This window comes from Sphaerodactylus townsendi, linkage group LG04, assembly GCF_021028975.2.
Source record: "Sphaerodactylus townsendi isolate TG3544 linkage group LG04, MPM_Stown_v2.3, whole genome shotgun sequence".
Lineage (NCBI taxonomy): Eukaryota > Metazoa > Chordata > Lepidosauria > Squamata > Sphaerodactylidae > Sphaerodactylus > Sphaerodactylus townsendi.
In genome coordinates, this window is record NC_059428.1 from 31,337,721 (window position 1) to 31,359,683 (window position 21,963).

General features: G+C 44.0%; 1 protein-coding gene across 3 annotated transcripts in view; it reads left to right on the forward strand.

Annotated features, from left to right (window-relative positions):
* The first annotated feature begins 3,783 nt into the window (after positions 1-3,783).
* The window catches only part of PAN3 (poly(A) specific ribonuclease subunit PAN3), a 75,446-nt gene continuing 57,266 nt past the window's right edge, over positions 3,784-21,963 (forward strand). For 2 of the 3 annotated variants that reach the window (XM_048492887.1, XM_048492889.1), the window contains exons 1-3: positions 3,792-4,485; positions 16,871-16,992; positions 20,687-20,753. In XM_048492887.1, coding sequence (XP_048348844.1) covers positions 4,086-4,485; positions 16,871-16,992; positions 20,687-20,753 — 589 coding nt within the window. In that variant the 5' untranslated portion in view covers positions 3,792-4,085. Of the gene's footprint in view, positions 4,486-16,870; positions 16,993-20,686; positions 20,754-21,963 lie in introns of all 3 variants that reach the window. The other variant, XM_048492890.1, reaches the window with a different exon arrangement.

A 21,963-nucleotide genomic window follows, 5' to 3' on the forward strand; every position in this document is an offset into this window, starting at 1 on the left:
GGGCTGTCAGCAGAAGGGGGCAAGGAAGAGTGGTGATGACATTATTAAAACATTGCTTTTATTGCCAGTTTTGTCTCGTAAACTAATTGTATCCTGTACTATTATCCCTACAACAACAGCACTCATTTCATGCCCATCTTGTTTCCTTTCAGACTGTGCATATGTTTATATGAAAACTGACTAAATGTCACAATATCGTTCTGTGTTACAATGGGTCTTGCATATATTTGTAGCTACATAAAATATGCAGTTTTCCTGCCCCTTCTGTCACTGGGGTATGTGGATTTTTCCAGTGTCATGAAAGTATTTTGCCATGATCCAAGGGCACAGTTGTGTATGCAAGGAGCCATCAAGATGCAGCAAATTTATGAGGTTCCCATAGGCTTTTCATGCCAGGAGATGAACAAAGGTGGATTGCCTTTGCCTGCCTCCACATAGCAACCCTGGACTTCCTTAGTGGTCTCGTGTCCATGTAGTAACTAGGTGTAGCTTAGCTTAGCTCAGCTTCTGATCTCTCATGAGATCAGGCTAGGCTGGGAATCCAGGTTGTGACTGCTAGCCAAACACCTCCAGTTCCTATCGCTTGTAGGATCAGAGCCCTACATGGAGCATCTCCTAGGGTCTGTACTACTGCAGACATCATTCCACAGCAAGTTCCTAAAAGGGATAGGTAAATATTAGGTAATGAATAAATTATGTTCCTCAAGAAGTTCATCCTTCTCACCTTCCCTCCCACCCAAGAACAAGAGCTAAGAGCAAGTGTGATGTAGTGTTAAGAGCGGCAGACTCCAATCTAGAGAACCAGGTTCAATTTGATGGAATTTTCCACCACCACCAAAGAGCAGCAGCACCATAAGATATTTCCTGCTACTATGGAGTATGACACATTGTTGTCTTCATATTCTGTTTGACTTTTGCTAAACAATCATCCAACAGGCAGGGAGGCCAGGATGGACTCCATTCACAGTGCAATGCCAACCATCTGCTGGTCCTACAACACAATCAATGATCACAGTGATCAATGTGTTTTCAGCGGCCCTACTGTGAAGTCATCAATTCTTTTGTCCCAGCCTAGGCTCTGTACCACTGCAGTCTTCTTAACAGATTCTGACCAACAGTTTATTTATGTCATATCTGACCAGCCTTTTTCCCTCAGGACTCAGAGTGGGGGACATTCCATGAGACATGAACTTGCAGGTATGTAACCAAATTGTAACCAATACCTTGAACTGAACCTAGAAAGTAATAGGGAATACACTGTCATAGGACCGGTCTCAGCCAGCGAGGAATCCTCAGAGACACAGTATTGTCAGGATGACCCAGTTTCACCAAAGCCCCAAGTGGACGAAGTTCTAGTTCAGTGGTGGCGAACCTATGGCATGGGTGCCAGAGGTGGCACTCAGAGCCTTCTCTGTGGGCACACACAAACAGAGTGCCACCCCCCACATCTAGGCTGGCCTGGGCTGCTGGGATCGATTATTAGCATTAAACCTAAGACCTAGTTTTGGGGAAGCAGTGTAGGTAACTGTTAAGCGCTGTTAAACCCCACTGATTTTCATGCAAATAACTAAAGCGTGATCCTTTCCCTGAGAGTAAGTTCAGTTTCTGGCAATAGGGCTTGCTTCTGAGTAGGGTCATAATTCACCCATTGGAAGAGTTGCACGGTTGCTTCAAAGCAAGGCCACTGACTACCACCAAGCTTACTCCTGAGTAACGCACGCCTCAGAGCCAACTGTTTTTTTCTAAACTAAAACCTCAGTATTCAGGTTAAATTGCCGTTCTGGCACTTTGTGATACATAAGTGGGTTCTGGGTTGCAGTTTGGGCACTTGGTCTTGAAAAGGTTCGCCATCACTGTCCTAGTTCAACCAGAGCCTCAGCAAGAGGGAGACACAGCTCAGCAAAAGGAAGCTGACCCACAGAAAAGACTGGAGCAAGAGGTCAGAGTGCCTGCAGAAACTCCTCACCCCCCTGATCCAGATTCAGATGCAGACCTCAAAATTAATAGCTCACCCAGGCAACTTGGGTATGGACCTGCAGGCAGTTACAGGCTAAAAGATGCAGCAAAAGACTGGAAGTCCAGAGACACCACATAGAGCACACTGAGTTTTCCCAGGATGACGACTAGGCTAAAGACAAACATCATAAAAGGAGGGCTAGCTTTGCAGATAGCGTGTACCTCGTTCCTCAAGAAGTTAATCCTTCCTACCTTCCCTCCCATTTAAGAACAGGAGCAAAAAACCCCAGCATGATGTAGTATTAAGAGTGGAACCTTAGCTTGCTTTGCAGATAGTATGTACCTTTTGCTGCTCACTAATTGCTACTTGTGGACTTCTTCACTTCCACTAGCAATTGTTTAACTGGTTTCCATTACATTTCTGGATTTGAGTAACTTTGAAATCTGCCTTCCTTCTTGCCTTTCAGCGTACTGCTATACTCCATGAAGTTTGCTCTTTCTCCTATCCATTGTTCAAAGGTGCATATGTATCCTCCTGCCGAAGCCAGTTTAAAAATTCCACACGGTCATGAAGAATACATTTTCAAATACAGGAAAGTGTTAAAACTATAGCCCGAGCCAACAGCCTATGCTATCCTGATCATCATTTAAAAATAAAATTGTAAAAATTCTATTTATTTTTCAAAAAGAGAGGATGTAATAAAAAGGACAACCAGTCAGCTACTTACAATAACAGGGAAGTAGGTGTCCAAAGCCTCTTCCCAATCACAAAAGAGAAAAACCAGGCAATCCCAACAAGATATGTCTACATACTTGAGACTTCACATAGATGTAGTAAAATGTGACTTTGAATAGAAATCAAAAGAATGCCAAAAAAAATAATAATCCGATTTAAGATTGCAAATGCTCCAGGAGGCAAAGAATGCCGAGACAGCTGAGAACAAATTATGTGAGTAGGGGGTTTATAGAATTTGGGTTTTGGAAAGAAAGAATGCCAAATCACCTCCCAGAATTCCTTGTGGAACCTAGTTCATCCAGGGCTACTAGCCATGATTATTAAAAGGTGTCCATGTCCACAGGCTACATACCAAACTGAACATAGCCAGTGGAAGGGGAGGAACAGCCAGTGAACCAGGTGTCTGCACTCCTGGTTGTGGGCTTGCAGTGTTTGACCAGATGCTGGCTTTGTTGGATCATCTGTACATACCAGCACTGGAAGGTTAACAAACTCCTAGAGATCGGGGGATGGAGCCTGGGGAGAACAGGAGCCTCAGTGGGGTAAACTGCCTACAGTCCACCTTCCAGAGCATCCATTTTCTACAGAGGAACCGATCTCTGCAGCCTGGAGATGAGATGTACTTCCAGAGGATCCCCAGATTCCACCTGGAGGCTGGCAGCCCTATCTGTGCAAACCAGCAGGGGTCCTGCTCCGTGAAAGACGATGGCAAGTCTTCATACCCCGAGGAGGTGACTAGTAGAGGCACTGAAGCGAGAGCTCTGACGCCCCAAAGAGCGAAGTGGGTCAGTCTGCAAGGTGCCGTTGGACTAAATGGGTCAGTCGGCAAAGTGCCCCTGGATAAAAATGGGTCAGTCGGTAAAGTGCTGCTGCTGGACTAAATGGGTCAGTCTCTAAGGTGGACTCCCGTCTAATTGCGTAGCAACAGACCAAGCACCCAGTGTAGAAAGATCCTCCACCGAGGCACGCCCATTGGGGAGTGCCCATCCCACCCTGACTAATCCAGGTCAAAGCAATAGTCGGGAATGGGAGACGCAGCAGCAACAAGACCGCTGCTTTGCCAGGGCAGGGCCTGCTCCTCCAGGCCCGGATTACCCAGCGGGCCTCTCTCGCGCGCAGGCGCAGTGAGGAGGCAGCTCAGGAAGAGGAAAATGGAATAAACAACCCTGCCGCCGCCGCCGCCGCCGCCGCCGGGACCCTCGAGCAGCCCGGCCCAGGCTTCCCTCCTCGCCCCCCTCCCGAGAAGCGCCCGGTCTTCCCTGCTCCCGGGGGCTGTGACAGCGGCTGCTCGCGCTCCCCGCCTCGCCTCCCCCATGGTGCCGCGGCCGGCAGCGGCGGTGCCTCCCGAGGCGGCCTCGCTCTCGCTGCTGCCGCTGCTGCTGTAGCTGCCGCCATGAACAGCGGCGGACTGCCCTGCTCCTCCCCGGTGGTGGCGGCGGCGGCGGGGGTGGCGGCGGCAGCGGCGCCGGTGAAGCTCAAGTTCTGCCGCTACTACGCCAAGGACAAGACGTGCTTCTACGGCGAGGAGTGCCAGTTCCTCCACGAGGAGCCCTCCGCCGCCTCCGCCGCCTGCCCGGGCCCGCCGCCGCCGCCGCCCCCGGGCGCTCTCGGAGGGCTGCCGCTCGGGCTCCCGCCGGGCCCGGCCATCCCGCCCGTGGCTGCCTCGCCGGGCCATGGCGTTGGCGGCGGGGCTGGCTATCCGGGCCACGGGGCGGTGGCGCCGGTGCCGAAGAAGCCCCCCGAGCTGGTGGCGGGAGGCGGCGGCGCGGGGATGGACGGACCGCGGCTGGCCAGTGAGTCCGGGCGAGGCTGGGGTCGGGCCCCGGGTCCTGAGTCTGCTGAGCCTCCTGCGGCTCTCTTTGCTCGGAGGGGGTGAGGAGGACGTCCCGGGCGGGGATGCCTGCGGGGATGCTCCGGAAGAAGGGGGGAGAGGCGGCTGGTGCCTGCTTTGGGGGAGGAATTAAAGCACCCAAGTGTTGGAAAGGAGAGGGAGGTTATGTCCTTTTTCTTTCCCTCCCATCTTTGGCCGCTGCTGGCCGTAAAGGGGGTTGACGTGAGTGGAGTTTTGGATGGGGAAAGACTCTCAGGTAATGGTGGCATGATGGGGGAGAGGAGGGTTTGCGGGTTACGACAGGTGTGTGTTTGTAGGACACCCCTTAGAAATTATATGTGTCAAAACCGAACAAGTCTCAGGTAGTTCAAGACAAGGTACCCTAATACTGCTTGCTAATGGCCCCTTCTAAAAATAAAGGCTTGTGTTTCAGGATATAGGTGTTCTCCCCAATTTGAGTTACCTGTAAAATAGGGATTAGCAGGACTTTTTAATTAAAAAATCCCGCAATATTTAACATTCGCAGTGGTCCTGACCCGGATAGCCCAGGCTAGTCTGATCTCATCAGCTGTTGGAAACTTAGCAGGGGTGGGCCTGGTTGGTTCCTGGATGGGAGACTACCAAGAAATACCAGGGAGGCAGTGGCAAACCACCTTTGTTAGTTTCTTGCCTTGAAATCCTACTGGATTGCCATAAACCAGCTGCAACTTGAAGGCACTTTACACACACAGCGTTGCCAGTATAAGATGCACATACACCAGAGTTCCACCCATGTTTCTGGTTTGTATTTGTCAACTTGCTGTTTTAAAGTGGGTTTCCTTCTAATACAGGGGCACGGAGTATTGCATTGGAAAATGAACTGTTGGAATTTTAACCCACTCCCCCTTTTTTCACCCTGACCTATATTAGGAAAGTACCTAGTGGTAGTGGAAAGTATTGTCTACCCATACCTGACTAGGCAGGGACAGAGGTAGTTTGCCATTGCCTGCTTCTGTGTAGCTACCATCTGAGTCCTAATCAAGGATGACCCTGCTTTCCTTCTGAGAGCAGGTTAACCTGCACCATCCAGGTCAGAAGTGCCTAGTAGAGCATATACATTTCTTAAAGGAAAAACCAAGTATTGTATCAATCAAGAGTGTTTAGTGAGAAGATACAGCTAAACTGTCACTTCTGTGTTAAACAAAAACCTTGTTGGATATCTTTGAAATGAGGCTTGGGAACTTTTAATGTCTTTCCCTGACTACTCCTCAGTAGACATTTCTGGCTCTTCTCCTTTCCTTAGTTGTGAAGGGACAGTGCAGTGCATTGGGGGCGGGGGAGTTATGCACCACCTCCAGAGAAGACTGGGGAAACAGGGGAAGACAAAAGAAAGCAGAAAATCCCCCCCAAAAAAACTCACTCTTCTTTTCCAGTGGTTTACACCTGCTATTTTTAATGTCGTAAGTTGCTGGCAGGTATAGGAGGGTTCCCAGGCTGAAAGCCCTGTGGAAGACAACTAAAGTCAGCTCCGCCCCCAGGAACGCCCAATGGGCTCCTGAATCATAGCCCCCCCCCCCCCCCGTGCCCGTGGATAGCTCTCTTAGTCCTTGGACTGGAACCTGGTTGTGTTGGATCACTTATTGTACCCTCACACTGTCTTCCAACATATTTCTAGAAGAAATGGTTATATCCCCTTTATATTGTATTGACCTATACCATAAGAAAAAAAAACCTTTTTCATTTATTTGTTAAAACATTTGTACCCTGCCTTTTCTCACGGTTCAAGGAGGTTTACAATAATAGTTAGAAATCATTTCATTTAAAACCAGAATAAAATAAACAATCCCCAAATCTCTCCCTTCCCCTGCCATTCAGACTCCCTTGAATGCTCTGGTGAACAGATGTGGAACAGCCCATGTTAAATATAATTCTTCCATGTAGATTATGCAAGAAGAAATTCCATTTTAGAGCTACTGATCTCCTTTAGTAGGCTGTACAAGGTGAAATGATCTGAAGGAAAACCTGTGGGGAAAAAATGTTCTGCAGAATATTTAACGGAGTAGTATAAAACCTGCAGTTGTAATTAGCTATGTAAATGAATACTTCACAACATTTGAATGCTTGCAATTAAAAGAAATCATGATGATAGCTTCACTTGGATAATATCTCCATTGTACAGTGGAGGTCCACCTAGAAGTCACCGTTAAATTTATTCATAAACCAATATGTTTGTGTTCTCTCCTTCTCTCTCCCATCCAAAGAAATCACACTGGGCTTTGCTGTGCATAGTATCGCAACTGCAGTGTTGTTGAAGTCTGACCTATAAGAACATAAGAAAGAGCCTGCTGGATCAGACCAGAGTCCATCTAGTCCAGCACTCTGCTACTCGCAGTGACCCACCAGATGCCTTTGGGAGCTCACATGCAGGATGTGAAAGCAATGGCCTTCTGCTGCTGCCGCTCCCAAGCCCCTGGTCTACTAAAGGCATTTGCAATCTCAGATCAAGGAGGATCAAGTTTGGTAGCCATAGATTGACTTCTCCTCCATAAATCTGTGCAAGCCCCTTTTAAAGCTATCCGGGCTAGTGGCCATCACCACCTCCTGTGGCAGCATATTCCAAACACCAATCATGTGTTGCGTGAAGAAATGTTTCCTTTTATTAGTCCTAATTCTTCCCCCCAGCATTTTCAATGAATGCCCCCTGGTTCTAGCATTGTGAGAAAGAGAGAAAAATGTCTCTCTGTCAACATTTTCTACCCCATGCATAATTTTATAGACTTCAATCATATTCCCCCCCTCAGACGTCTCCTCTCCAAACTAAAGAGTTCCAAATGCTGCAGCCTCTCCTCATAAGGAAGGTGCTCCAGTCCCTCAATCATCCTTGTTGCCCTTCTCTGCACTTTTTCTATCTCTTCGATATCCTTTTTGAGATGTGGTGACCAGAACTGAACACAGTACTCCCAAGTGCGGTCGCACCACTGCTTTATATAAGCTTGTAATACACATTGATCTTTGCCTTGAGGTGATTACAGAAAGTCACTGTGTTGTGGAAAAACTAGTCATGTGTATTATGCCAATCTCTAGTACGCTATATCATTTTACATCACTTGCAATGCTGTCCTGTGCGGAGTTGCTTCTGTCTAGGGCCATTGATTTCATTGGACTTAGGCTGGAGTAATTTTGCATGAGACTGCACTCTGAGAGCCCCATAGTTCAAAGGGGGCTTGTTAGTTGCATAGTCCAACCTGTTCAGTGTACAGAATGCAAAGCTGGAGCATTCCAGACTTGCCTGCATTTTGCTTTGTTAGGTGTTTGTGTTGCTTTTAGTCTGTAATTTTAATGAAACCTCTTCAAAGTGTTTGCTGACATGGGATGCAACAGTGATGCTCATCTCAATTAGTTACACAAGTCTTGCAAAAAGTACTATGAGTTCAATACAGAAATGAGTTGCGTGTTTAGGTTTTACCATTCAGTTTACCTTTCTGAGATTAACATCGGAGAATTGTGAATGTTTGCCACGCGTTACTCTTTAATACAATACAGACATAATGGGAGATGGCCAGTAGAATCATCATACAGCTTTTCAGTCAGACTCCTGACTGAAGAGAAGGTTGTTTTCTGTAGATTAGGAAACCGCAAGAAAACATTCCAACCGTGAGATGTCATGTGCTACATCTGATTTTTTTAAATAGGATGTTAATTTTTGATGAAAAGAATGTATTCTTAAAACTCCTCCAGAACTCACAACAAGAGTAGATCATGCTTTTTACTTGGTCTTGTCAGAGATGGAGTCATCTTGCTTTTCTTAAAGAAAATGTTTTTGGTTCTGATAGTCATGGTATTGCTACCCTCATAGCCAGTAAGACGCACATTTGCAGGTTTGCTGTCAAACCGGCTATAAGCACGTGATGCATTTGTGGGACTTCTAAATGGTTACAGAAACCAAAAGTATGCCATCTCTAAAATGTGGTCAGCCCCACCCACCCCTTTTTAAAAAAACAAACAAACTGTTAACGTTGACTATCTGAGCCATGTGTTTATAAAGTCTTAACACTGAAAGTTCTCCTGTGGTATTCAGTCTAAGCATACTATACAGAATACAGGGCAAAAATGATTAAAGATTGGAATTAAAATTAAAGTTACTGTTGTTATTACAAAGATTTGGTCCATCAAAGGATGGTCTTACAAGGCTCACTGCAAACTGTGTGTCTGTGGTGCCTGGCCTAACAATAGCACAGTTGGTACTAAGAGAAATTATCTGGATTTTAAAAAAAAGATCTGCATTAAATAGGCATTGTGAGTACAGGAATAATTAATTGTGCAGTATTGTGGTTAAATTTGCAAGCTTCTCCTGTTTGAGAAGTCTCACTGAGTGGGCAGTGTAATTCTGGGGGGCGGGGTAGTTGTAGCCAGGGATGCCACCTCCAAAGTGGTTTTCTGTGCTGCTCTATTCATGGGCTATGCCTACCGGTTTGCTGGCGTAAATCTACTCTGGCACATGAAACATTCTCAGGTGGAAAGTGCTCAGGAAGCTGACTAAAGCTGGCTCCACCCCCCCCCCCCCCAGGAGCACCCCCTTTGGCATTGGTGCAAGTTCCTGCATGAGAGAAGTATAGGCCCCATGGCAGCTTTTGTACCTGAGCATCACACTGACATGCAGCTCCCAGCACTGTCATAAGTTCCCCTGTGCTAGCGTAAATGCCCCTTACACCTGTGCAAATGGCATTTACAGCACGCAGGGTCACACTACCTCCTGAGAGGGTTCACCACCCTCCCTTAGGATTGCACTGTTAATCTTTTGGCATGCATTTCAAATAACTGTGCATGCCAACGATAGGTGTTTCTGACCCACTGTGACCTTTGCAAGGATGATTTTATTCCCCTGTATTCAAAACAAACAAAAAGCAGGTACGCTGTCGATTCACAAGATGACAAAACAAGCCACCTTACCCAGACTGCTGAACGTTTACTATCAAGAACAAAGTTCTGAGCTCAAGTGCAGATTCTCTAGGCAGGATATTCTATTAGCAAACTCTGCTGGTTGGTTGGCAACCCAGGTGATTGACAGCCTGCAGAATGGGCACTTTTTCGAGTAATTTTTGTCGGTATATTTTAGGAGGTAACATCAACAAAGAATGACTCACACCTCCCCTATCCAGCTAAGAGGCATGAAAACTATCCTGCCTAGAGGACTTCTTTGTCTTATTCTTCAGCTTGGACACTTATGTCCTTTCTATACCGCTTACTGAGAAGTGGGAATTGAACTGAGTGGACCTTTGTTAAGCTGATGTTGCTCAACTGAGATGTGACTGTTTTTCTGCAGCAATTATTCCCTGATTTTGGGTTCCATACTTCATTGTATGATCCATTGATTATTCTTTTCACTTTTTCATTTGGGTGCACTTTATTATTAAATCACCTTCACTTGAGCTTTGAGCGTTGTCCCTGATTATAAAGGTTTAGCAGACTGGGAACGGTCCCCTATACTCAAACCTGGGACCTTGGAATAAATCTTGAAAGCGTGACCAAAACTGGTTGTGGACTCTTACACACATCAAACAGCTTTATTGAAAAGATTAAATAACAGTTTCAGGCTTAAGCATAAGGCAAAGGACAAGCAGGTGCAATTGTTTTTGGGCCATGCCTGGAAAAACCTGTGCCAGGTGGATATAGGCTAACCTTATAGAAGCTGGACTACACACTGACTACAGACTGCCTGACCGGTATAAGCCAATCAAAATGGTTCTTGAAGAGCAGTAAGATTCCCCCCTCCCATGTGACATCACTGAGAGCAGTTAAGTCAGATGACTTTGAAATGCAGAGGCTTTCATCTTATCTTGAGAGCAGCAGAAGATTTGTAAGCATTTGATGTGGAACTTTCTTTGTGTTATTCTTTAACTATTGGATAACACATCAGGAAACAGGCCATCGTTTTAAATTTATGATATGGCCAACTTCTGATGTTTATACACTGTCAGGTTGATGGATACAGAGGTGACCATTTCTCTTGGCAGTCCAGAAGGTGTAATGTTTGGTTCTTACTGCACAGTCTAGTACAGTGATAGCAAACCTTTGACACACATGTCACAGGTGACACGGCATGACATTTTGAGTGACACTCCAGTGTTCACCGACACTCAACAACTATTCTCCCTGTTTGAATTTTGAGTCATTTTTCTAATTATTTGACAGTTCTTTATATAATACACAGTACCACACATGATTGGACTGTATTTTTTAAAAAAATATATGAATATGTAAAGAATTGTTCCTCTTTTGTTCAAGGCGGAGGGGAAGGTGACATGCCAGCATAGTCAAATTAGGCATTTTCCACATTTTGGACACTCCGAGCCCAAAAGTTTCACCATCACTGGCTTAGTATTTCATTTGCATGTATGTTCAAGTTTTATGAAATTAAAAAGCAGTGACTATTAATACAGTGGAACCTCGGTTTTCATTGCCTTCGGTTTTCATCGGTTTTGGTTTTCATCGATTTTTTCAGTGAAACATTTGTCTCGGTTTTCATTGGTTTGCTTTGGTTTTCATCAATTTGCAGTAAGGTGCAGGGATTTGTGGAGAAAAATCACTCAGACAAAGCTGTTGCAGGCCGTGTCTGCAACTTGTTTAATGACAATGTCTTGCCCCATTTCAGACAAATCTTAAAGCGGCGTCAGAAACAGACCTCTTTGGACAGCTTTCTGGTGTGACATTGGTCCACTGGCTCTCAAGCTGGTCTTAATGTTATTGTTTGTTACTGTTTTCTGCATTAATTCTGTTACTTCATGTTACTGTTTTCTGCACTATGTTTATTCACCAAAAATGTGTTTTTGGTTTGTATTTTGGAGTGCCTAGAACGGATTAATTGGATTTACATTGATTCCTATGGAAAAGTTTGCCTTGGTTTTCATCGGTTTCAGTTTTCATCGATTCTTTTCGGACGGATTACCAACGAAACCAAGGTTCCACTGTAGTTCAGCCCTGACCTGGATAGCTCCAGGCTAGCTGGATGTCGCCTGATCTCAGAAGCTAAACAGTGTACCCCAGATTAGTATTTGGATGGGCAACCTCCAGGGAACACCAGGGTTGCCCCATGGAGGCACGTGGCAAGCCTGTAAGTGGAATCCTGCATGTGAGCTCCCAAAGGCACCTGGTGGGCCACTGCGAGTAGCAGAGAGCTGGACTAGATGGACTCTGGTCTGATCCAGCTGGCTTGTTCTTATGTTCTTAAACCACCTCCAGATATCTCTTCCCAATGGTGATCTGTGATCTGATGCCCCCCTCATTGACAATTCAACTGAGTATATTTTTTAGAATGTAGTAAATGAATGAATGTCTTTAGGTGGCCAGTGTGGTGTAGTGGTTAAGAGCAGGTGGATTCTCATCTGGAGAACAGGGTTTGATGCCCCACTCTTCCACCTGAGTGACAGAGACTTACCTGGTGAACCAGATGTGTTTCCGCAGTCCTACATTCCTGCTGAGTGAACTTGGGCTAGTCACAGTTCTTCGAAACTCTCCCAGCTCCACCTACCACACAAGGTGTCTGTTGTGGGGAGAGGAAGGGAAAGGAGCTTGTAAGCCACCTTGAGTCTCTTTACAGGAGAGAAAGGTGGGGTATAAATCCAAACTACTACTCCTCCTACAACGCTATTGAATACTAGATCCTATTTAGTAAGTTTTGAATACATCTAGTATGTTTGATGTTGTGGTGGAAGAACAATACCACATCTCATCTGTTGCACTTTATTTACCATTTTAACATGGTGTATAATTCTAGTGCTCTAAATATGATTGATTCTGTTCATTGCACTTAACAAAAGTGTTAGCAAGTAAGGAATCTTTCTAATATAGTAAGAAGACGATGGAAAGAAATGTGATCAATGTAGCTTAAATGAATTCGATTTCAGAGTAAAGGATGATATAATGCTAGTTAGTGGGTTTTCAAACTGGGGGTGTTGTAATTGGAATGTATATGATGGTTTGCCTTCTTAGGAAAAAAAACAGTGTTTTAAGGCAGGAAATGGAGCCCGTCTGATTGGGTTGTGCAAGGGAGAGTAAGTTGAAAATGATAAAACTAGTTGTAATATTTTCATCTGCATTAGCCACTGGATTGGGCATGGCGAGTGTTCTGCATTGGGAATTAAGAACAGATTGAGACTGGTTCATTAGATCAGATAGTCTTTCTTTGAACAGGGAAGAGAATTTGAAAGGTTCCTGAATATTGTTTTAGTTAGGGAGAAGATAAAATCGCATTTTTTTTTAGAACTAGGTAAATAGGATGGCTCCAGTCTTGGTGAAAAAGATAGAGATTGCACCTGTTAAAGTGCTATGTGGTTGACTGGGCAAAGCCCAGAAAGAAGTAGAGTAATAAATCATTCTGCATGCCTGAGTATCTGGGTCACTCCAGCTTATCGGTGTTCCATTGCCACTAGAAACGGATTTAAAGAACACAGATGTGACTATTACATGCAATTGACTTTAAACCTACTGTGGCTCTCTCAGTCTGAAAAGATATGGACCTCTGAATTAAATCAACCTGATCTCGTATTTTTTGACATTTGCTACCTAGAATTATAATGTTGGGAGTGCATATAATTTGGCTGCAAAATTTCTTGGCAGGAAATGAATGGAAGTATGTATAGTGGTGTGGCATATATGTTACTGTATCTCAACATCTAGAGTGGTCTTATTGCTCTACCCAGAGTTCTTTTACAAAGCTAAATGCAGACCTACCTGAGAGATGGTGAAAGTAGATTTTTTGGGATTACTAAATTTACATTGCATGAAGGGTTGTTAGTTTTTAGGGTTGTTGTTTTTTGCTCGGGCACCTTGTTATATTGGAAAATCCCTAGACTTATTGAGGGGGTGTTCACATGAGTAAACATTAGGAGTGCTTGCCTTTCAAAGCATAATTCTCACCTTTGGGGCTTTGTTCCCTGGGAGGTAAATATTAAAGTTTTGTAAAAGTAAATAGAAACATTACTCATACTTAACAAGGGGTCTTATAAATCTTGTTTTTCCAGCTAATATTACTAGAAAAATGTTGCCTCTGCTGTCAGTGTAATTCTGTTTACTCTAAAACTTTGACAAAACACTCCCAAGAAACGTAGCAATGTAGGGGATCTTGAACAATATGTAACCTGTCTGTAATTGATGGGTCATGGCTTAGACATCAGGCTAAAAAGAGATTGTACCAATAGTGCAAGTAAGGTTTTTTGAGAGCATTCTTGGAGCGGTAAAGATGCATGTAGAGTTAAAAATCAAACAAAAAATCCCTGTGAATCTCCTGTTGTATTTGGGCATGAATGAGGGACCTAAGTCTGAAAACATCCTCATCCAGGGTTTCCAGTGCCACAAAGGAGGTGACTCTTTCCTTTAGTTTTTAATTTTTTTCCTACTTTACTGGCAGTATAGATTTAATGTTTAATATATGCTACTTGGAATTCTTGCCCACTTAATAATTGCCACTTCTGACTGTCAGTGATTCTGTAATAATATTACCCCAGTAATATGCCCAGGCAGTAGAATTTCTTTTTCAGCTGTGCTGTCACTGAGCTAATAGGGAGCTATTTAAAATGCAGTTGATATCTGTTTCTGTAAACATGTTTGATGTTCCAGGTTTTCAGTGTAGAAAGGCACACATACAAATAATTAGCATCTTTGGATATTGTTGTTGTTGATACTTTGGTCTATCAGAGGTGGCCAACCTATGACTCTCCAGATTTTCATGGACTACAATTCCCATCAGCCCCTGCCAGCATGGCCACCATGCTGGCAGGGGCTGATGGGAATTGTCCATGAACATCTGGAGTGTCATAGGTTGGTCACCCCTGGGCAGATGTTACCACTGACAAATATGTTATGCATATAATTGTAATTAAAGGCTAATAAAAACAATAATTGTCAGTCTTTCTCTAAAACAGACTATGGATTTGGTAGTAGAGGCGATATTAGAGACCTTATTTTGTTAGTCATATTAACACATAAAGTGATAACGTGCAGTGTTCTTGACTGAAATACTGAGCAACGCACAGGGCTCTTGATACAAGCGTATGGTTGAAGTTTCTGAGATGGAAATAGGTCCGCTTTAAGCGCCACACAATCATCACTCTTTCTGCTAAACTAGAAAACAGAATTCTCTTTCCTGTATATAAATGGAGATTTCAAGCACTGATACTAACAAGGCTTAGCGTATATACTCCCTATAAACCGAGTTTTTCAGCCCTGTTTAAAGGCTGAGAAAAGCTCCCTCAGCTAATACAGGAGTCACCATTTTCTATACATCACAAGGAGGCTGGGGGTGGGGCCGGGACAATCTCCCTGCCACTGGGAAGCTGCTTGTTGAGGGTGAAGGGGGAACCCTGAGGCACCCTGGCTGGCTGGGCTTCCTCAAACCCTGCAGAGGGAGCTCCTTATTTGGGCAGTGACATCATGGGGAGTCACTGCCCAAATAAGGAACTCCCTCTGCCTGCTGGCTGGGTTTGACAAAGCCCAGCTAGCCGGCAGGCAGAGGGAGCTCCTTATTTGGGCAGTGACTCCCCCTGATGTCACTGCCCAAATAAGGGGCTCCCTCTGCCTTCCGGCTTCCCACCCTCGGCTTATACCCGAGTCAATAAGTTTTCCCAGGTTTGGGCAGTAAAATTAGGTGCCTCTGCTTATACACGGGTCGGCTTATACTTAATTTTTTTCTCTTCATCTTAACTTGTAGCGTATAGCATTCTAAAACATTTCACTGCGTTATTTTACAATCCAGCGCAAATATCCAGAACATAGTGGAGTGGAGTAACTTTTAGCCTCACACATAGTCTGCTTTTGCATCGTCTGTGAATAGCAACATTCCTGCCCAAATGGACATTGATTCTTTTTTAAACTTACGTAGACTAATATGAAAATGACAGAACAAACAGAATTTCTAAAATGGACCAACTTGCAGGTTCTTGTCAGGAAGATCAGCTTAATATTTTTAAGTCCTCTCTCGGTCTCTGTGGAGACTTCCACCACCGATGTATAGCAGATGACACTGGGAGTGGGTTTTCAGTTCCCATATTTTGTCCTTTACTGCCATGTTCAGAAGTTAATAGCTGAACTTGGAGGTTATGTGATTAAACTCCTTACCTGGGGCTGTGAACCCCTGTAGGTGAGTTAGGCAGGGGTGAAGTCTGAACAGCCTGATATTTTCTTTCTTTTATGCTCTCCCTGTACCTGGTACACGCTCCATCTCTTTCATCAAACTGTCACCCTTCAGCAAGTGATTCAGCGACTAAATCAGTGCCAGGTGTTTGGAGGCCCTCCCTCCTTTCTTTTTGTGTACCTTCTGTCTTCAGCACTAGTAGGGTCAAAAGAAAAAAAATACCAGTAGATGTGAAAATATATAGCTACTGGATCCTTAAAGACATTTGAGAAATTTTTCATTTAGCGCACAACATGGTGCCAGCCTGTAAAATAACTCTCCGTTCATGGTTGTTCAGCTTTTGCTGCACTTCCCCATTTATTCGTTCTAGCCCCAGTTGTCAGCTTTGTCTGTTCTCCTTGGGGAGCCAGCTACGTTCAGCTGGCAAGACTAGAAATATGCACAGTCTCCCCTTCACTCCCAAAATAAAGGGCTACCAGCTTTTTAACCCTTTCTGCACGAGGCAGTAAACACAGGTGAAAGGCAGGCTACATGAACCCTTCCTCACCCCGGCCCGTTTGTAGGGCTGGCTGTCCCGTGGCCAGGGCATGCGCTTCCTCCTGGAGGCATGTCTTTTTTGTGTGTGTGTTCTTACCTGCCTCTGATGCGTAGCCCCACAGGCAGGCATGGCCAATCCCCCATAGCCACGATAATGCCCTTTGTGCCTTCGTGGCTCCGCAGAAGGGTGTCGGGGAACACCAAACGCACGCGAGATTCTTTTGTTTTAACACGCCTCCTGCCCGCCCATTTGCTTGGCCGCGGCTGCAAGGCACGTTAAAACAAAAGAATCATGATTGTTGAATAACCCGGGGGACGGGGGGTGCAGAGCGGATCCACGTTAGCAGCGGGATCTGTGTGAAGTTCCCCACAACCCGGGTTTTTTATTGGTGTTATCCCAGTTTAATTGGCCCATGCAGAAAGGGCCTGAGAGAATGAAAAAAACCCATGCGTGTGTTCGAACCTGTGTGAAACAAATGCAGCACTGTAGGGTAAGTATAGTTTGCCACAAGTCTTGCCACAAGTGAGTGCTAAATATTGAAGATGACTGACATCCATTGTTGTTACGTATTTGGTTATAGTAGTTTTTCACTTGGTGACAAGTGGAATGCGTGTATTTTAAACCATACAGATTTAACTTAGAGCTTAAGTGCCTGCAAATGTTCTTCTCCTCTACAGTGAGTTTTCCATTCTTCTTTTTCAGTTCCAGGAATAGATGGAAGTGCTCTAGCTGAAGCTAGTCTTACAGACTCCTACTTCAGTACCAGTTTCATTGGTGTTAATGGATTTGGAAGTCCTGCAGAAGCAAAGTATCCTATGATGCAGGTAATGCCTCCTTCGGTGCACTTTGCAGTTAGCTGGGAGGTGAATTGAGAAATTACAAATATTTGTGCAGCAAATTACCTTTTTTTAAGAAGAAAAAAATATCCCTGTCATTTGGGATCTAATTGGACTTGTCAACTAGTTTACAATGGCGGTAAGCGGAAAATTAATTCTTCCTGCCAGTTCTGGAAGCCATGCAGTAGAAACTGAGACTGTGCCATCCTGTTCAGATGCTGCTTCTCTTTGCCAATCTATACAGATGGTGAGATTGGGAGCAGCTGTTGGGCTGACATCTTTGGTTTTCTACCTCCCCCTCCCCCTCTGTACATAAGGCTGTGACTGTGGAGTGTGTTTCTCCAAACTGTGCTGGGGAGAGAAACACTCCTTACCATGACATGTCTCTGAAGATGCCAGCCGTAGATGTGGGAGAACCAATGTCTGTGATCGCTTGACTGGTTGTTGTGCCTTTTCCTGATTTGTTTCCCAGAGCTCAAAAGATGCTGTATGTGTCCAGATGTGAAAATCTGCAACTGTACTAGTTCTATGAATTTGAAGTCAGTTTCTTCAAATCTTAAGCAGTAAACAAACCTAATTGATTCATTCAGTCATGTATCCCAGGCAAGTAGATAGTGCGGAAAGTGAGTGTGACCCCAGATTGGAGGTAGGCAAAGAGTAAGTGCAAGAGACAGTCGGTGAATGAAAGCTGCACCAGAGTGAAGTCCACATAGTGCTGAATGAATACACCCTGCCTACTTTTGTTACAACTAACAGCATATGCTGTGTTTGGTTTGTGGATTCCTTTGATTTTGGAGGAGGTAGGAGGTTACCTTGTTAGAAAGGCTGGGAATAAAAAAAAACGTATGTGTTGGCAGAAGAGGTAATTTACTTTCCTGGATCCCTTAATCCATAAAGCTTAAACTGTTCAGTAGCAAATTTAACAGGTACAAGTGGCTTCCCATAAAGTCCTTTTCTCCTTTGTAGAAAATTTATTTAGGGCTGCATTTGACTAATTTAGTTTTTATTTGTTGGCAATTCTAATTGAGGTTTTAAATTGTAGTCTTATTTACATTGCAGGCTGCATTGAAACCTAATACTATATTATTATTATATTATAAATAAATACATAAACTTGTTTTTAAAGATTAACTAATACTTCTAACGAACTGGTATTTCAAATTTAAATGTTTTGTAAAAAATCTCTCTAGTTTCCTTGTATTTTTGTAACAATAGTCTTGAATATTAAACCTTTAGTCTTAGTAGGGAAATAAGCTTGAATCCCGTGGTAAATGGGGTTTGAATGTTTTGAGAGCCTTTGTATAGTGTTAAGAGATATGTTCGAAGACATTATTGGATAATCACATAGGTAACATCTGGTTTTAAGTCTCTTCAGCTGACTTCTTTTGAAAGGAGTTGACACTTTAAGTTATTGGTATGCCCACCTGTTCTACACGTTACATGTAGTAAGGAATGATATGAAAGGGTGGCTCCAGATCACTACTTTTAAGTGCTTTCTGTTCCTTATTTGTAGGCGGTCAGGTTTTGTTTCACATTCAGGGTTGATATTTGCTTATAATTTAGTTTGTAAATTTATGTGGCACATACGTTTAATCATTTGCTGCGCTGAAAAGGTTTGAGCTTTTGCATTATTTTTTGCATGGGCAAAAGTCTTAGGTTTTCCTCGTGTCTGTTCATTATCGTGCTTTTTAAAATACAGAGGTCAGGCTTTTCTTTTAAAACTGGGAATATTTGCATTCATTTACTCACACACCTTGTTCATCTAATTTCATGCAGTAGAAGCCAAACCTAGCTATTTCAGATCCATCTCCAGTTTCTCCCAGCATCTGCCTTTTTTTTTTTTTTGGCAGACAGGAATGGGAAATCTGTATAAATGCTTTGTCACGTGTATGTTGAGATTTTTACCATTTCTGGTTGTTCCATAGCACTCAGATCCAGGCAGCAGCAGAGTTTGCTCCACTAGATTCAGAATTTCTAAGGATAGTGTCTTACTGTTTCTTTGTTCTTTGGTGAATTGCAGCTCATTGTGAAATACAGAGGACTGAATAGAAAGGGAAGAGTTTCAGTGGGCAGTGGTTGATGTTCCTGCCTTTGATAAAGAGCCACATTAATAAAGTAATAGCAGGAGCTTAAAGAGGCAGGAGCTTAAAGAGGCAACATGTAGGGGCACTCAGGGGCGTAGCTGTGCAAAACGGCCCTCAGGGCAAGCTCAAATTATGCTGGCCTCAGCTCGCCCAGGTCCAGCTTGCCCAAGTCTAGCCCCAGACTGGGTTCAGCTTTAAACTTCAGGCTTCGAGTTAGCAACTGAAAGCTCTCCCCAAACCTCGCTGAGGCCAGGATCAAGCTGAGTTGCTGGGCTGATCATACTGTTGGCTCTGTCTCCATTCCCCAGACTTGGGGAGTTTGGAGGTGGAGTGCACTTGTGAGGGAGGGGATGGCCCTGTAGTGTCCCCCCCGTATGATCCTAGAGTGTTGCCTGGGGTTCTAGCCGCTCTGCACCCCCTCGTTGCAACACTTAGGGCACTGGGGAGTAACCAGCCCTTGGGAACAGACCATAGTGATCATAAGAAAACAGAATTCAGTCCCTTGCAAAAGGTTAATTAGAGTAAAAACATAATCAGCCATGTCAGAAAGATCCATGGAGGAAATTAGCCATAATGTAAAAACTCTATGATGGACAGGAGGCTGTCCTTTCCCGAAGGAAAAATCAGACACTCAGATGAGCCCATAGGAGTGCAGCTCCACCATCCAGCTTCGAGAAGGGGGAGGAGATATTGGAAAAAAAGCATTAGAAGAACGGGAGTTTGAGTTCTGCCTCAAGGGGAGAGCAGGGACAGCTCAGGTCTGGCTCAGAAAAAAGAGCATACAGAGTGAAGCGTAGTTCTGCCTGGTAGTGTGGCAAAGCGGTTTAGCTCTGTCTCTGGAAGAGAAGCAAGTGCTTGATTGTTAGGCCTGTCTCTGGCGATGAGCAGATCTTGCACCATTTAGTCTGACTATGGGTAAAAGTCTGGTGTGGCTGGAATTCCATGTGTGAGAGAGGATCCAACATAGTGGCTAGTCAGTGAAAGTCTTGTCTGTGCCTGAAATCACTGTCGACAGATCTAAGCACTTTCTAAATGGTTTAAAGTTTTCCTCCACAGCCAGGTTTCTACTTCGTCCTCCGGGAGACCTGTGCTGCTGATTTGGTCCTTTACAACCAACCTGTAAATAAATAAATATATCCTTAGGTTTCGAACATTTGGAAGGCTTATAGTTCAAAACGAATCTAGATCTCCAAAATCTTAGGAGGTTATGTGTGTGTTCCTTCAGTCGGGAATAAACAGGGTCGGGCACACATTTAAATAAAGAAAAGAGAAGTAAAATATTCCTCTGGAAGAGAATTGTCAGCTGCTTTATCCAAGCTCGAACCTACGGTGGCTTCCTGCCTTCTGTGGGCCTCAATAATGGCAGTTGGTGCGGTGGGGGGGGGGGGGGGTGCTTGCTGAAGGTGGATTCAGGTACAGTCATGGGTGGTTTCGTTTGAGAACTCTCCAATTGGCATGTTCTAAGAGAACAAAGGTTTTGGTGAACTATCTGGTAACAGGCATTTATCCATTTTAAATGTTGAGTAGGAGCTACAAATGGTCCAAATAACTTTTATTTATAGATTGCCGTTTTGTTCTTTTTCCCCACTGTTCTGTAGAGGATGACAAACAGCATCAGTTCCCCTAGCCTTCTCAATGACAGTGCCAAGTCTTATGCAGGCCATGGTAAGAGGGTTTTTCTTCTTAAATCTGTTTAAAAATCAGCTTTGTCATACTGCTGTTACCGGGAAACTAGTTGGACAAACTCTTTAACTGGAACTCAGTGCGTTAAAAGTTTAATGGCATTTAGTGCTTTTGGGGACGGGGTAGCTTCTATGAATTTTTCTGTAATATTTAACCCATCCTTTGTATTAATATTTTAAAACAAGATTATTTTTTAAAGCTGAAAGAAACTTTTGTCCGTTATCCAAAAAGTTACTGTAGACACAGGCAAAGGCACTATTGGACATACTTGGGGAACTGCTGATATTTTATTCTGGGAGAGTGGTTGAAGCTCTTATGTCAGCTTTCAGATGGCTTTTGAGAGCCCACTCATTGCAAAAGGTGTTTGAATGGGGTGGTGATGGAGAATTTAGCCCATAAGTCTCTTTGGTGTAGGTAATACTATTGTTTGGATCTTTTCCCTGCTAATATATTGGGACAACTGGAATAGTTCATTCCTTTCATATTAAATTTCAAATAAAATTACCTTAAGATCACTTACAGTAATGTCATTTGGTGGCTAGTAAGTAGCTGGTTGAAATCTATTTAAATCCACTTCATCTGTTCCTTGAAAGTTAAAAATGTTATATTTCCCATAGTGTGCTGATTTTGTATACTTGGAGAAACGTCTGTAAAAATCAGGTGTTGGAAGGTGATGCTGGCTGGGAAGGCAGAAAGCTTGGCTGGTATTGATTAACTAGACTAGCTTTCCATAGTAAATCAAGATAAAAGCTTGGAGACTTGGCCTGATTAAAGGATAAACAGGTTGGTGCTATTGCTAGAAGTGGCTTTTTTTCAATTACAACTAACTCGTAAGCTGGCCCGTTATCTAAACTCTGCTGACATAGCTACCATAACCTCCAGATCGGACTATTGTAATGAGCTTTACATGGGGTTTCCTTTGACCATATCTGGAAAATTCTCATTGGTGGAAAGTGAAGCAGCAAAGCTAGTACATGGAGCCATTTAGAACACACAACTCCAGTCTGTGTCAATTGCACTGAAGGCCTATTTGCTTCTGGGATCAATTCAAAAGGCTGGTTATTACCATTAAAGCCCTTTATGGCCTAGAGCCCTCATAATTTTCAAGCCCCATCTTTGTGTGGAATCACCTTGAGGCTATCCATATACCTGTAGCAAAATCATAGACCTTTGACATGACAGGTCCAATATT